At 40.6% G+C, this 12,785-nt stretch overlaps 1 protein-coding gene across 1 annotated transcript in view; it reads left to right on the forward strand.

Moving 5' to 3' along the window:
* The first annotated feature begins 367 nt into the window (after positions 1-367).
* Positions 368-12,785, forward strand: part of ACACA (acetyl-CoA carboxylase alpha) — a 279,134-nt gene continuing 266,716 nt past the window's right edge. Inside the window, exon 1 of the mRNA XM_029929349.1 lies at positions 368-504. Within this exon, the coding sequence (XP_029785209.1) occupies positions 467-504 (38 nt within the window). The 5' untranslated portion in view covers positions 368-466. The remainder of the gene's footprint in view (positions 505-12,785) is intronic.

The following is a 12,785-nucleotide window of genomic DNA, read 5'->3' on the forward strand; positions in this document are numbered from 1 at the left end:
GCGGCCACGCCGCCGCCGACCCCCCGGCCCGCGCCCCGGCCTTGCCGCGCGCCCGCCGCGGTCCTCTGACAGAGTCCCGGAGGGGGACAGGGCTGACTGAGTAGCTTGCCTGACTTGAGTCCGGGCAGCAGTCACCTTTGCGTGTGGCGCGTTGCGAGTCGCCAGAGGCTTGCCGGTGCGCGGCGCCGTTCGATCCGCGCCGAGTGCGGTGAGGTGGAGCGGGCCGATTCCGTCCCGCTTTTGTGTTTCTAACATTCCCACCCCCGCCCCTGTTGCAGTGACGGAAACTGAGGCCAGTCGGGTCTTGAAGTGCTGCTCGAGAACTAACCAGACTGACTGAATGGTGTAAGGGTAAACAGGGTACGTTTTATTCAGATGCTTCTGGAACGTCGAAATTCTCTTCTTTGGAAAGAACCATCCCCTCTTTGGGCCTCAGGGGCCCAGGTTGAGGCGCGATGATGAGAGGATGTGGTGGTCCACTCTGATGTCAATCTTGAGGGCTAGGTACGTCCCAACATCTTTTTCCTACTACTAATTATTATACTCCTACCATTTGTCGAGTATTTATTGCATGCCAGGCGTTGTACAAAGGAGCTTACATCCATGGTGTCATTTTAATCTTCAAAAACAACATTGGGAGGTGGCACTGTTATCCCCATTTTCCAGGTAAAGACGTGGAGATTGGCTTAAAAGTAACTTGGGATCACGAGGCTGGGAAGTGTTGGGAAGGGGATTCAGGCCATGGTTAATTTCACCAGTAGGCGGTTACACCAATTAAGTCTGTCTGTCACAAATTTGCCCAACCTCTGAATTCATTTGCATTTTCTACCGGTGTAGCCTCTTTATTCATCTTTCAGTATATGAATACTACAAATTCATCCTGAAAATTAATCAGAAAATTCACACAAGCGAAAATAGTGTGAAAACCAGCTCCCACTGTGTTAAATAAGCAGTTAACGTTCTGACATTTTCCTATGCATCATGTCAGTAGATACATTATAGTGTAGTTTTACATTTGATGTATCCTGAGAATCTATTTAGTCATTTATTCAACAAATATTTAATGAGCAGACACTGTTCCAGGTGCTGAGAATTCAGCAGTGAACCAAACAGACTCTGCCTCGTATCATAGTGGGAGAGATTGACAATAAACAATACACGTGTTACTAGATAATATATAATGTCCAGTAATGTGGCAAGTTTATAGAAAAAAACAAATCAGAATAAAGGGATAAGAGTGATGTGGGCATGCCCTTTTAGATGAGGTAGACAAGGAAGGTGTCTTAATTGAAAGCGCCCATAAACAGAAAGCTAATCATTAAATAAAGGGAAGCAGCAGGTGGGTTTCCAGAGGGAAGCTATTCTAGAAGAGAAGCAGCGATTGCAGTGGCTCTGAGACAGGGACTTGCTTGACTTGTTGGAGAAGAAGCAAGGAGACCAATGCGGCTACAGCACAGCAAATTAGGGAAATACGTTGGGGAAACAGGCAGAAACCAGATCACGCATCATCTCGTAAGCCATGGTGGGACTTTGGATTTGGGGAGGATGTGGTAGAGTACTGTGGAAAGGTTGAGAGCAAAGGAGTCATCAGAATTCTTTTTTTAGACTGAAGGAAACTTTTATTTAGGGTTTAACAATTTGGAAAACTTATTTTGTCAAGGAGTGTGGATTTGGATTTTATGTATTTTAGAGCAGTTTCTTTGCAGAGATGGCTCATGGAAGACTCCATGATGTGTATGGTGTGGGAGGTAATCAGATTTGTTTTGAAAGGATCACTCTGGCAGCTGTGTCGAGAACAGATGGTAGAAATACTAAAATTCTTCTTTAAAGCATAAATTGTCCTTCTACAAAGCAATCGTTCAACAGATAGTTTATCAACATTGGTGTTTCACCTATGCCTTACACCTCTGCAACCACTCACCATCTCCACAAAGATGAGAGAGGGTCAGACACTTGAGGACTTATCTTCATGTCTTTCTCACCTAAAGACATGCTGCTTCCCTTTTTTAATGATTAGCTTTCTGTTTCTGAAGTGTTTGAGACTGGCATATTTCCAGATCTGGATGTCGTGATTGTCAACAAATTGAGTGTGAGTCATCAATGTTGTACTGTTGTGGAAGAAACAACCCCCCACGTAATCCTGGGATCTATTCATTAAAAACATTAAAAAGATAGCTTTCAAAAACCTGAAAATTACCCTCTGCTTCAATTGATGTTAGGCTCTCATTAGAACTCTAAGCCCCAATTTAGTTATTGTGCTTAAGAAAGATGTGGAGGAATTAAAATACACAGTGAGAGAAAGAATAACACTGTTTAAAGCAATGCTTTTCTGGGTTTTTGCATTCAGCTATGTAGTGGATAGTGGCATCAATTATTAGACCAGCTGGAGGGAAGTGAAAGACCAGCCACAGGAAGAAAAATTAAAAGTTCTGTTTTGGATTTGTGTTTTTGCAATCCCCGTAGAAATCATGAATGTGAATTCAGAGCTCAGAGGAGAGGCTAGTACTGAAGTTGTATAACTCTTAAACTTGTTTCTTTAGATGTGTATCTTCCTTTAGACAGGGCTTGAGGACAGACACTATGTCCTTTCTTCTTGGTAACTTCAGTGCCCTTATATATAAAAAGAAAAGAATATACCTGCTTTCACTGGAGGTCCAAGCACCTGAACATGACTTAAAAGTAGGGTGACCTGGGATGCAGGGTGGCTCAGTTAGTTGAGCACGGGACTCTTGATTTTGGCTCAGGACATGATTCCATGGTAATGGGATGGAGCCCCACTTCGCTGAGCCTTGAATCTGCTTAAGATTCTCCTCTCTCCCCCTCTGCCGCTCTCCCCAGTGTGCGTGCTCACACATGCTCGCTCTGTCTCTCTTTCTCTCTCTCTCTCTCTCTCTCTCACACACACACAAAATAAAAGTTAAAAAAAAAAAAGCAGGGTGACCATAAGTCCCAATTTGTTAAAGACAGTCCTGATTTGTTCTTATTGTCCCCTTATAATAATAAGTAATATTGCCCCATTTCACTCTCAGAAGCATTTCAGTTTGTACAATAAATTATATGACCACTGTTTGTAGAAAGCCCTTCAGGGTCTATTATCTTCCTATTTCTTTGTCAGCACTGCCCCATCTTATTCTTCATTTCCCAGCCAGACAGAAGTACCTCCATTTCCCCTTATGCACCCTGTTACTTCCAGGCTTCCTTTGTCAAGGTTCTTCCACTTCAACCTGGACATCACTTCCTCAGGAACATCTTTCCTGACACCCCCCAACCCCTCCAAACTCTGGCTTAAGTAGCCTTCTTTTTTTTAATGTTTTTATTTACTTTTGAGAGACAGCACGAGTGGGCGAGGGGCAGAGAGCAAGGGAGACACAGAATCTGAAGTAGACTCCACCACCCAAGTGTCCCATGGGGTAAGGTAGCCTTTTGAACGTGCTTCTAGAGCACCTTGTATTCAACTCGTTACAGCAGAGATGACAAAGTACCTTCTTTCTCCCCTCACTAAACATGTCTGTAAAGGAGGCTGAAGAAAACCTCATAAGACAAATTTAATATCAAGATCAGTTTATCTTGAAGTAATATTCTTGAAGATTGAACTTTAGGACAGATCGATACCATGTTTTCAAAGCTCTTCCATTCTTTATTTTTTTTTAACTTTTATTTATTTTTGAGAGACAGAGAGAGACAGAGCATGAATGAGGGAAGAGCAGAGAGAAAGGGAGTTACAGAATCCAAAGCAGGCTCCAGACTTTGAGCTGGACAGCACAGAGCCTGACACGGGGCTCAAACTCACGGACCACGAGATCATCACCTGAGCTGAAGTCGGACACTTAGCCTACTGAGCCACCCAGGCGCCCCAAAGCTCTTCCATCCTTAATTTTTTTTTAAATCTTTGTTTATTTTTGGGAGGGGGTCATGAGTGGGGCAGGGGCAGATAGCGAGGGAGAACTATGAGAACTATGATCTCATGAACTATGAGATCATGACCTGAGTCGAAGTCAGATAGATGCTCAACTGACTGAGCCACACAAGTACCCCAAAGCCCTTCCATTCTTAATGGAGGAGGTTGGTTTTTGAACTTGAAATCCAAGAGGGAAATTTTTATCCTATTGCCAGGATCTGTGATGTAGGTGCCATGACCAAATCCATAATATCCCAACAGTTCCTCTTCAACTGTTAAGCTGCTATGTTTAGAATCAAGTGCAGTTTCTGAGCTTCCCTCTGTATGGAAATGATTCTCTAACATTTCTAGTTACTTGTCCTGAATGCTGAAAGTCTTTATAAACTTTGCCTCATGTAATACTATTTTTCCTGTAATTGAGGTTGTTCTTTGCAGTTTGGTAATCAAATAGATAAAACTACAAAGTCTAAAAGTTTATACCTTTTGTGGGTTTCAACTTCCTCCCCTTTAAACTCTGAGGTATACCTAGTAAATATAAGTTAGCCAGAGATTTAGGTCCTGGGGCAGGGTCCTTTGCCAATTACAGGAGCTCTTCAAGGCAAGGAATCTTCCATGACATACTTAGTAGGGAGGGTTTCACCCCACAGAAGGCATGAACCTCAAAGGTTACAGTTCTTAGCTCTCAGCTCTTTGAGTTCACATGTTGAGTTACTTTCACAGAAGCACAGACTCCCCTGTGGCCCAGCTCAGGAGTGGTTCCAGCGTCCTCAGCCTCTGCTGCTGCTTCTTGCATTCAGCACATTGCCTTCCTCATTCCTGCCCCCCTTATTCATTCCTCCTTATCTTTCTCTTTTTGTGACCACCCTAGTCAAAGGAGTTAAGGAATCAGTCTTTTAGTCAAAGGAGTAAAGGGATCAATCCTTTTCTTTCCAGAAGGTTCCTAGACTGCTTATTTAACTTGATCCACCATAATTATGACCAGCCTGCAGAGGAAAGGTTGAAGCATTTCTGCTATCTGTTTATAGAAATGTAAGGCTATGTCGCCCTTTCTCCACGTGGTGACCTGTCCAGGATCCTTCTGCAGAGGTAAGAGGGTCCTAAAGATCTCAGAGATGAATAAGAGGGAAAAGAATTTCTCCTACAGGGCCCTACTGCATTCTACTTTACAGATAAGGAAAAATAAGGCTCAGAAAGGTAAAAAACAAGAAAACACTTGCCCAAAGTCATTTAGTCACAGGGTAGCACAGCCAGGTTGAAAACCAGATCTGGCCAAATGTAACTAATACATGGCCCAAATGTAACTTAAAACTGAAGAGTTAGCAGGTAATCAGGATTTTCATAATGCCATGACCATTAGGCAAAGTGTTCATGAATCTGGGCTTTTGCTTCCCACCTCTTCTGCCTCTTCCTCACCACACTGACTTCTTTTGGATCTATATAAAGTACAAAATATCTGTCTCATGAGTCACCAGGCTTTGGGTAGAATCTGAAAAGGTGAACTAGAAATATATTGCTGCTGAGTGACTTCTGTTTATCAGAAAAATTTTAACTTCCAAACTTAACTACTCCCCTTTACTACCTTCAAGTATTTAAGCAAGGTATTATCTTTCTGTGCTTTTTTTCTCCTCAAGTGTAAAATGAAAATTATAGTGTCTAATTCATAAGAGTTTTATAAGGATATGGCTATATATGTAAAATACCTAGTTCAGCAGGTGGCTTAGTTGGTAGAGTGTGCAACTCTTGATCCCAGGGTCGTGAATTTGAGCCCCATGTTGGGTGTAGAGATTAATTAAAGATTAAAAAAAAATCTAAAAATAAGATACCTCGTTCATGGTAGGAGTGAAATAAATTATAATTGTAATTCCAATTCTGGAAGGGCTGACTGTGGGGCTTGTTTAGAAGTTGAACTAGGCTAGCTTGGCCAGTGTTCAACATTAGAATTTTTTCATTATTTGAATCACGTCTACCTATTAGAAACCTGTAGGTGTCCAGAACACTAAGCAATTAAACAGAATTTCTTTTGCTGCTTGCTTCCTTAGCACTTTACTATACACAATAAAGAGAGTGTAAATTATCTCACAGGTCACAGAACCAATACATAGTTGCAATCAAGGATGGATAATCCAGCCTTACTGCTAGCGCAGAACAAACTCAAGCTATATCCCATTTACTTAATGTAAATAGTGAACAGACTTATGCATTATGAGCAATTAACTATGAGACTATTCCTTAGAGTACAAAATGAGTACTTTACTATTATAATCAAGTAAAACTTAAGATGAGGTTAATCGGATGCATATTTAATGATATATGTAATTGTTATTGTGCTGCATGATAATTAGGCCCTAAATGTTAAACTGTTTCCATAAATGACTAATTGGTTGTTTTTACATAGTTTCAGTGTTTGCTCACTTTATTAATTTTCTAGAATCTATAATCATGCCAAGGACAGTAGTTTTCCCTGACTCTACTGTTTAATCATGCACTCACAGACACACAAACACACTTTTAAAATGAAACAGCAGGGTTCTCCTCTCAATTTGGTACTAAAAATAGCTATTGCTCAAGGCTTTATATATTTTCTCATTTTAGTTCTTAAAAGCCCACTAAGAGAGGTGTTGTTACTCCCATTTTACTGATGGAGAAACTGATGCTCAGAGAGTGTAAGCAGGCAGCATAGTAGATATTCAGACTTCTACCTCCAACTTGTAAGCACTACTTTTTACAACTTCCAAAGGTAAGATGATAGATCCCAACCAAGGTATGTAAAGATTTTTAAGAAGTGGACTGGTCTGGGGCACGCGAGTGGCTCAGTCGGTTAAGCATCTGACTTCGGCTCAGGTCATGGATCTCACAATTCGTGGGTTCAAGCCCTGCTTCGGGCTCTGTGCTGATAGCTTGGAGCCTGGAGCCAGCTTCTGATTCTGTGTCTCCCTCTCTCTCTCTGACCCTGTCCTGCTCACACTCTGTGTGTCTCTCTCTCAAAAAATAAATAAATGTTAAAAAAATTAAAAAAAAAAAGAAGTGGACTGGCCTGAGAAATACTGAATACATATAAGCATATCCAAAGGAAGAATGAGTCCCCCTGAAAGAAGGAGGGGTTAGTTAGTAATGGAAGAGTTGAAGCCTATGGAGTATGACTTTCTAAGTGCCCATTCAAGGAAGAGTGTGTTGGCTAATGAATTTTATGCATAATCACCCTGTAACAGGCTACTATATTATAGAGATACTATACCAGCCTCATGCCATCAAATATTTGAATTTTAGAACTAACCTGCTATTTCTGATTCCTTAAGAAAGAATTAGCATAGGGACTAAACTGGTGTTTCTCAAGATTTTCATCATCACTGTCAGTCCTAAAGAGCCTTTTAAATACTTTTTTCCTAATTGTTTCCCATAATTAAGTTCTACTACTACAGATCTGCCAGATATATATCTGTTTGTGTATAGAAACATATACATATGTATACTATATAAAAGGGTAAGATTTTTTTTTTGTACCTCAAGAATAAGATTTTTTTTCTCTTCCATTGAGAGTGCAAACAATTATACATAAGTAATGCAGCTTCCCATACAGGCTTACCTTCAGGTTTAGGATATGCTAGAACAGAGGATAGTATTTTTGTATGTATGACAATTGTATTACTATTTGTAATTGATAAATTTACATATCAGCTTGATTAGGGTAAACCTGCTCTTAAATATTGGGACCATTCTCTATGTATAGAAAATTTGGATTTCTAAGCCTGTAAAATAGCCTGAGAGGCTTTCTGACAGAAAGTCTACTAGTCTTCTACAAGCTAACCTACAGAACATATCTTTTTATTTGAAACTTCTAGAACATCCTTATGTGTTCATTCTTTTACTTTGTAAATATTATTTAGCACTATTCTAGGCCAAGGACTGCACCAGGACTAATAAAATGGTCTGTGCTCTCAAAAAGATGCTCGTTGTCCAGGTGGGGAGACAGATATGCATAAAAATAAAAGCAAGATAATACATGCTGTAACAGAGATGTGCTAGGTACACTAAGGGCTCTAAGAAGGGACTCACCAATTGTAGGGAGACTTAAAGTGTAAGTCTCTGGGAACTGATGAGTTACGTCTTGGAGAAGAGTGGGAATGGAATTCCAAGCAGAAGGAACAAATTATCCAAAGGCCACAAGCATGAAATAGGGTGGCCAGTTTGGTCAATGTGACTGGAGTACAGAGAGCAAGAAAGGAGGGCTGCTATACCTGATGTTATATGGGTAGACAGACGTCAGACTGCAGCGGACTTTGCACTTTACTCCGAGGCCATGGAAAGCCATTGAAGCAGCATTATCACTCATCGGGGTTTTAAACTTAAATCTCTCTGGCAGTGATGTGGACTGAAAAGTAGCAAAATGAAAGACCAGGGGTTTTAGCAGTCCCAAGTAAGAGATGATGAGGGCTTGAACCAGCACCATTAGAGTGGGCTGAGGAAGAAATGGAATGGATTTAAAGTTCTTAGGAAGCAATTAATTAATTAAGTAGGGGGAGAAAAGTGAGAAGTAAGAGAAAGATGATTTTTTAAATTTTTTTTAAAATTTATTTTTGAGAGACAGAGACCGTGTGAGCAGGGGAGGGTCAGAGAGAGAGACACACACACAGAATCCGAAGCAGGCTCCAAGCCAGCTATCAGCACAGAGCCCAACTCGGGGCTCGAACCCACGAACCATGAGATCATGACCTGAGCCGAAGCTGGACGCTTAACCGACTGAGCCACCCAGGCGCCCCTAAAGATGATTTTCAAAAGTCCAGCGTGGTTGACTAGATGGATAATGGTGCTGTTTACCAAGAAGAGACCATCAGGCAAAGAGCAGACCTGAGGAGAAAAGGGCAGGTTTTGTTCTGGATATGTCGATTTGAGGTGTCTGTAGGAGGTACAGGTGACCTTCCTTAGGCAGATTCAAAAGCTAAAGGAGAAGTCTAGGTCAGATATACAGATTAGGGAGTTAGCACAAATTGCTGGAAGTTTTGAAGCCACAGGAGAGGATGAGATTGCCTGAGTTCATGAAATAGAAAAAGAGAAAAGAAGGGTAAAGAATAGAAATTTGAATGACAACAGGTAAGACACAGAGGAAGAGCCCACAGCCCAGAAAGGGAGAAGTAGACTTAAGAGAGAGAAGTGGCAATAAAGATGGGAGGTTGGGGATAGTCAGCAGACCCTGTAGGCCCTAAGTAACTGAAAACATTATTTAGGCTTCTCATGTAATTTTAAATAAAAATATTGGGGTGCCTGGTTGGCTCAGTTGGTAGAGCATGTGCTCCTTTTATTTATTTTTTATTTTTTTATTTTTATTTTTTAGAGAGTGAGTGAGAGCATGAGCTGGGGAGAGAGGGAGAGAGAGAAAGAGAGAGAAAGAAAGAGAATCCCAAGCAGGCTTCATGCTCAGTGTGGAGCCCGATGTGGGGTTTGATCCTATTACCCTGGGATCATGATCAGATCCAAAATCAAGAGTCAGACACTCAACTGACTAAGCCACCCAGGCATCCCAAGCATGTGATTCTTGATCTTGGAGTCATAAGTTGGAACCTCACGTTAGGCATAGAGTTTATTTTAAATTTTTACAAAATCTTTAAAATAAAAATACTGTTAAGATACAAAGTATGTGTAAGGAGAGTCCAACAAAGCTCTGATTTTTCCTGTGGTAACCTCTCTACTTATATCTTCTTCATTATTATTTTGCTGCCCCAGACTTGTTAGTGCCCTAAGTACATGATGATTCTCCTACTCAGTAATCCAGCAATATAGCACTAAAGTACATCAAAGAAAATGAATTAGCAGTCCCAAATACTACAGAGAAGTCAAAGACAATGGTCAGAAAATGCTCTTTGGAAAAAAAAAAAGTACCAAATATACAAGCATATGGAAAGACACATGTAACAGAATAAAATATGTGGAAGTAAACCAAAATAAATATAGGAATTTAGTATATAATAAAGGTATACTACTCAGTAAATTGTGTGGACAATGGGATAACCATCTGGAAAAAATAAATCAGTCTGTACCTCACATCAGGATAAACTCTAAAGGGATTAAATATTTAAATAAAAATATAAAAATTAAAAGCAGAAAATATGAGAAAATTCCTTTAGAATCTTGACACATGGAAGGAAAATCTAATTATGACTCAAAAAAAGCCTAAAAGCAGAGGTTAATAATATGACTACCCAAAGCTCAGTTTCTGCAGAACAAAATAATACCTTAAGGTCAAAACATAAATGGGAAAATAGAAATGTTTGCAACTCCTATCACAAAGAGTGAATCCTCCAAATATAAAGAAGAAGGTAAGGAAGAGGTCAACCAGTCAGAAATATCAATGAAAGTTGTAAATTGGTAGTGGTTAAGTGTGTAGCAATTTTGAGGTCACCTATATGCATCAAATCCTAGCTCTGTCACTTACTATCTCTGGGACCATGGGCAGGTGGCTGATCCTTAATTTTCTCTTCCATAAAATGCAGATAATAATTGTAGTTCCTTCAGAGGGTTAGGTGAGATGAGGGCCAGGCTGGTGACTCATGGTAAAAGAAGGAAAGACTCAGAGAAGATGGGTCCTAAAATTTCTAAGGATCTGGGAATCTTGAAGGAAAGGGAACCAACTCAGCCCCATCTATCTCTTCTTTCATTAAGGGCAGCTCTTTATGAAATCCCTACAAATGTCAGACACAGCTCTAGGATTAGGGACATGATATAAGTAAAACATGCATGGTCCCCTGCTCTTAGAGCAGCTTACCTATGAGAGAGACACCCATCAAATGCCCCAGGAAAACGATTACAAACAGATGAATACCATGGAGGAAATTTACACTATAAACCTGGTGGAGTTTGGGCGGTCAGGGAGGGCTCTATGAAGGAGGTGGCTTTAAGTTATTGGCTAGTAACTGAAAGATGAGTAGGAGTTCAATAGGCAAACAGAAGGGAAGGGAAGGAGGGACAAGTTGGTGGAAACGGTGTTCGAGGCACAGAGAACAGCACAGTCTCTCGCAAGAAGGAAGCCAGTCCACTGTGGCCAAAGCTAGAGTAAGGGGTACAGAGCGGGGAGATGAGGGTGTAGAAGAAGACAGGCTAGACTATTTAGGGCCTTAGTGGTCTTGTTAAGGATTTTGGACTTTATCCTGATAGCAGTGGGAAGTCACTGAATGATTTTTAGTAAGAAGAGAAACACGGTCAAATTTGCATGTTGAAAAGCTTATTCTGGCTACAGGATCAAGAACTGTGTGCAGATTAAAGAGAGGCAAGAGAGTAACTATGGGGAGATAAAGGGTCTTATGGTACTTTAGGCTAGCAATGTGCTCCTTAACCTACTTGCTTTCCTAACATTCTTTAGCAGAAGACAAAGCTTTTATTCTTACATAGTAGATGTGTAAGATGTGTAGGAAATGTTAGGTCTTACTACTATCTACAGTTAGAGGAAAAAAGGTATAAACTTAATCCCCCAGAAAGAATAAGTGGGTAGGAGAGAAAGGATTTCATTGAAAGTATAGATAGGATTATTTCCTATCTAGGTGGGAAAGAGGGAGCTGAAAGGGTAAACAGTGACATCACAGTAGAGAGAAAAGGAGGTCACACTTCCCTAATGTGATGTTACTTTGGAACGTGGACTATCTTCCCTGGGCTTAGGCAAATAAAAATGTTGGGCAAAGATACCTTATGGCTTACCCTGGAGAGCTCTATGCTTTTTAGTGGAAAATAGACTGAGGAGTTTAGCTATTGCTGCTGCATATTGTGATTCTTTTCAACACTATAGAGTCATTACAAATGCCTAGGGGAAAAAAATCTAAATAAATAATTCTGAAATTGAACCTGTGCATTACTTAGCTTGTTTAATTTTAGAATAAGACAATGACAGACCTGCTTTTTTTCCTCTTCCTACCATAAAGAATGGATAGGTTGGGGACCCTCTGACAACTACCAGCTACCTTATTTTGTCATGTATGTGTTGGCAAAGCAGAGTCCTACAAGATGGGAGTCCTTGAAATCCTTCTAAGAAGTATGTTCAGTTTTGTGGGAGTTTTAGGTGTGTCAGATAGCTTTTTATTTTTTAATTTATTTTTCTTTAAGTTTATTTCTTTATTTTTGAGAGAGAGAGTGGGGGGGCACGACAGAGAATCCCAAGTAGGCGCTGCGTTGACAGCAGAGAGCCCCATGTGGGGCTTGAACTCACGAACCATAAGATCATAGCCTGAGCTGACAACAGACACTTGAGTGAGCCACCCAGGCACTCCTCAGATAGCTTTTTAAATGCTGCCATAGAAAGAAGGCAAAGTCAAAACAAATTCTTGGAGCCAAATGGGATTTCCAGAGCTTCAGAGCCTGACAGTAGTTTGTTTATGAGTAAATCTGCATGTCAAGGAATATCTTAGATATACACTTTTGATTGTAACATGTTTCACAAAGTATTGGTGTTCAAGACTATGGCCAAGAATACAGACTTCTATAACTCAATAAAAAAAAGACTACCATGGGTGCCTGGCTGGCTTAGTCAGTAGAGCATGTGACTCGTTCTCAGGGTTGTGAGTTCAGGCTCTACGTTGAGTACAGAGATTACTTAAAAATAAAATCTTTAAAAAAAAAAAAAAAGACTGGGCGCCTGGGTGGCTCAGTCAGTTGAATGTCCAACTTTGGCTCAGGTCATGATCTCACAGTTCATGAGTTTGAGCTTTGCATCTAGCTCTATGCTGACAGCTCCGAGCCTGGAGCCTGTTTTGGATTCTGTGTGTCTCTCTCTCTTTGCCCCTTCCCTGCCCATGCTCTGTCTCTTTCTGTCTCTCAAAAATAAATAAATGTTTTAAAAAATGAAAAAGCTGTGAAAAAAAAAAAGACTAACAACCCTGCCCCCCGAAGGGAAAGGTTATAAGCAAGC

This window comes from Suricata suricatta, chromosome 17, assembly GCF_006229205.1.
Source record: "Suricata suricatta isolate VVHF042 chromosome 17, meerkat_22Aug2017_6uvM2_HiC, whole genome shotgun sequence".
NCBI lineage: Eukaryota > Metazoa > Chordata > Mammalia > Carnivora > Herpestidae > Suricata > Suricata suricatta.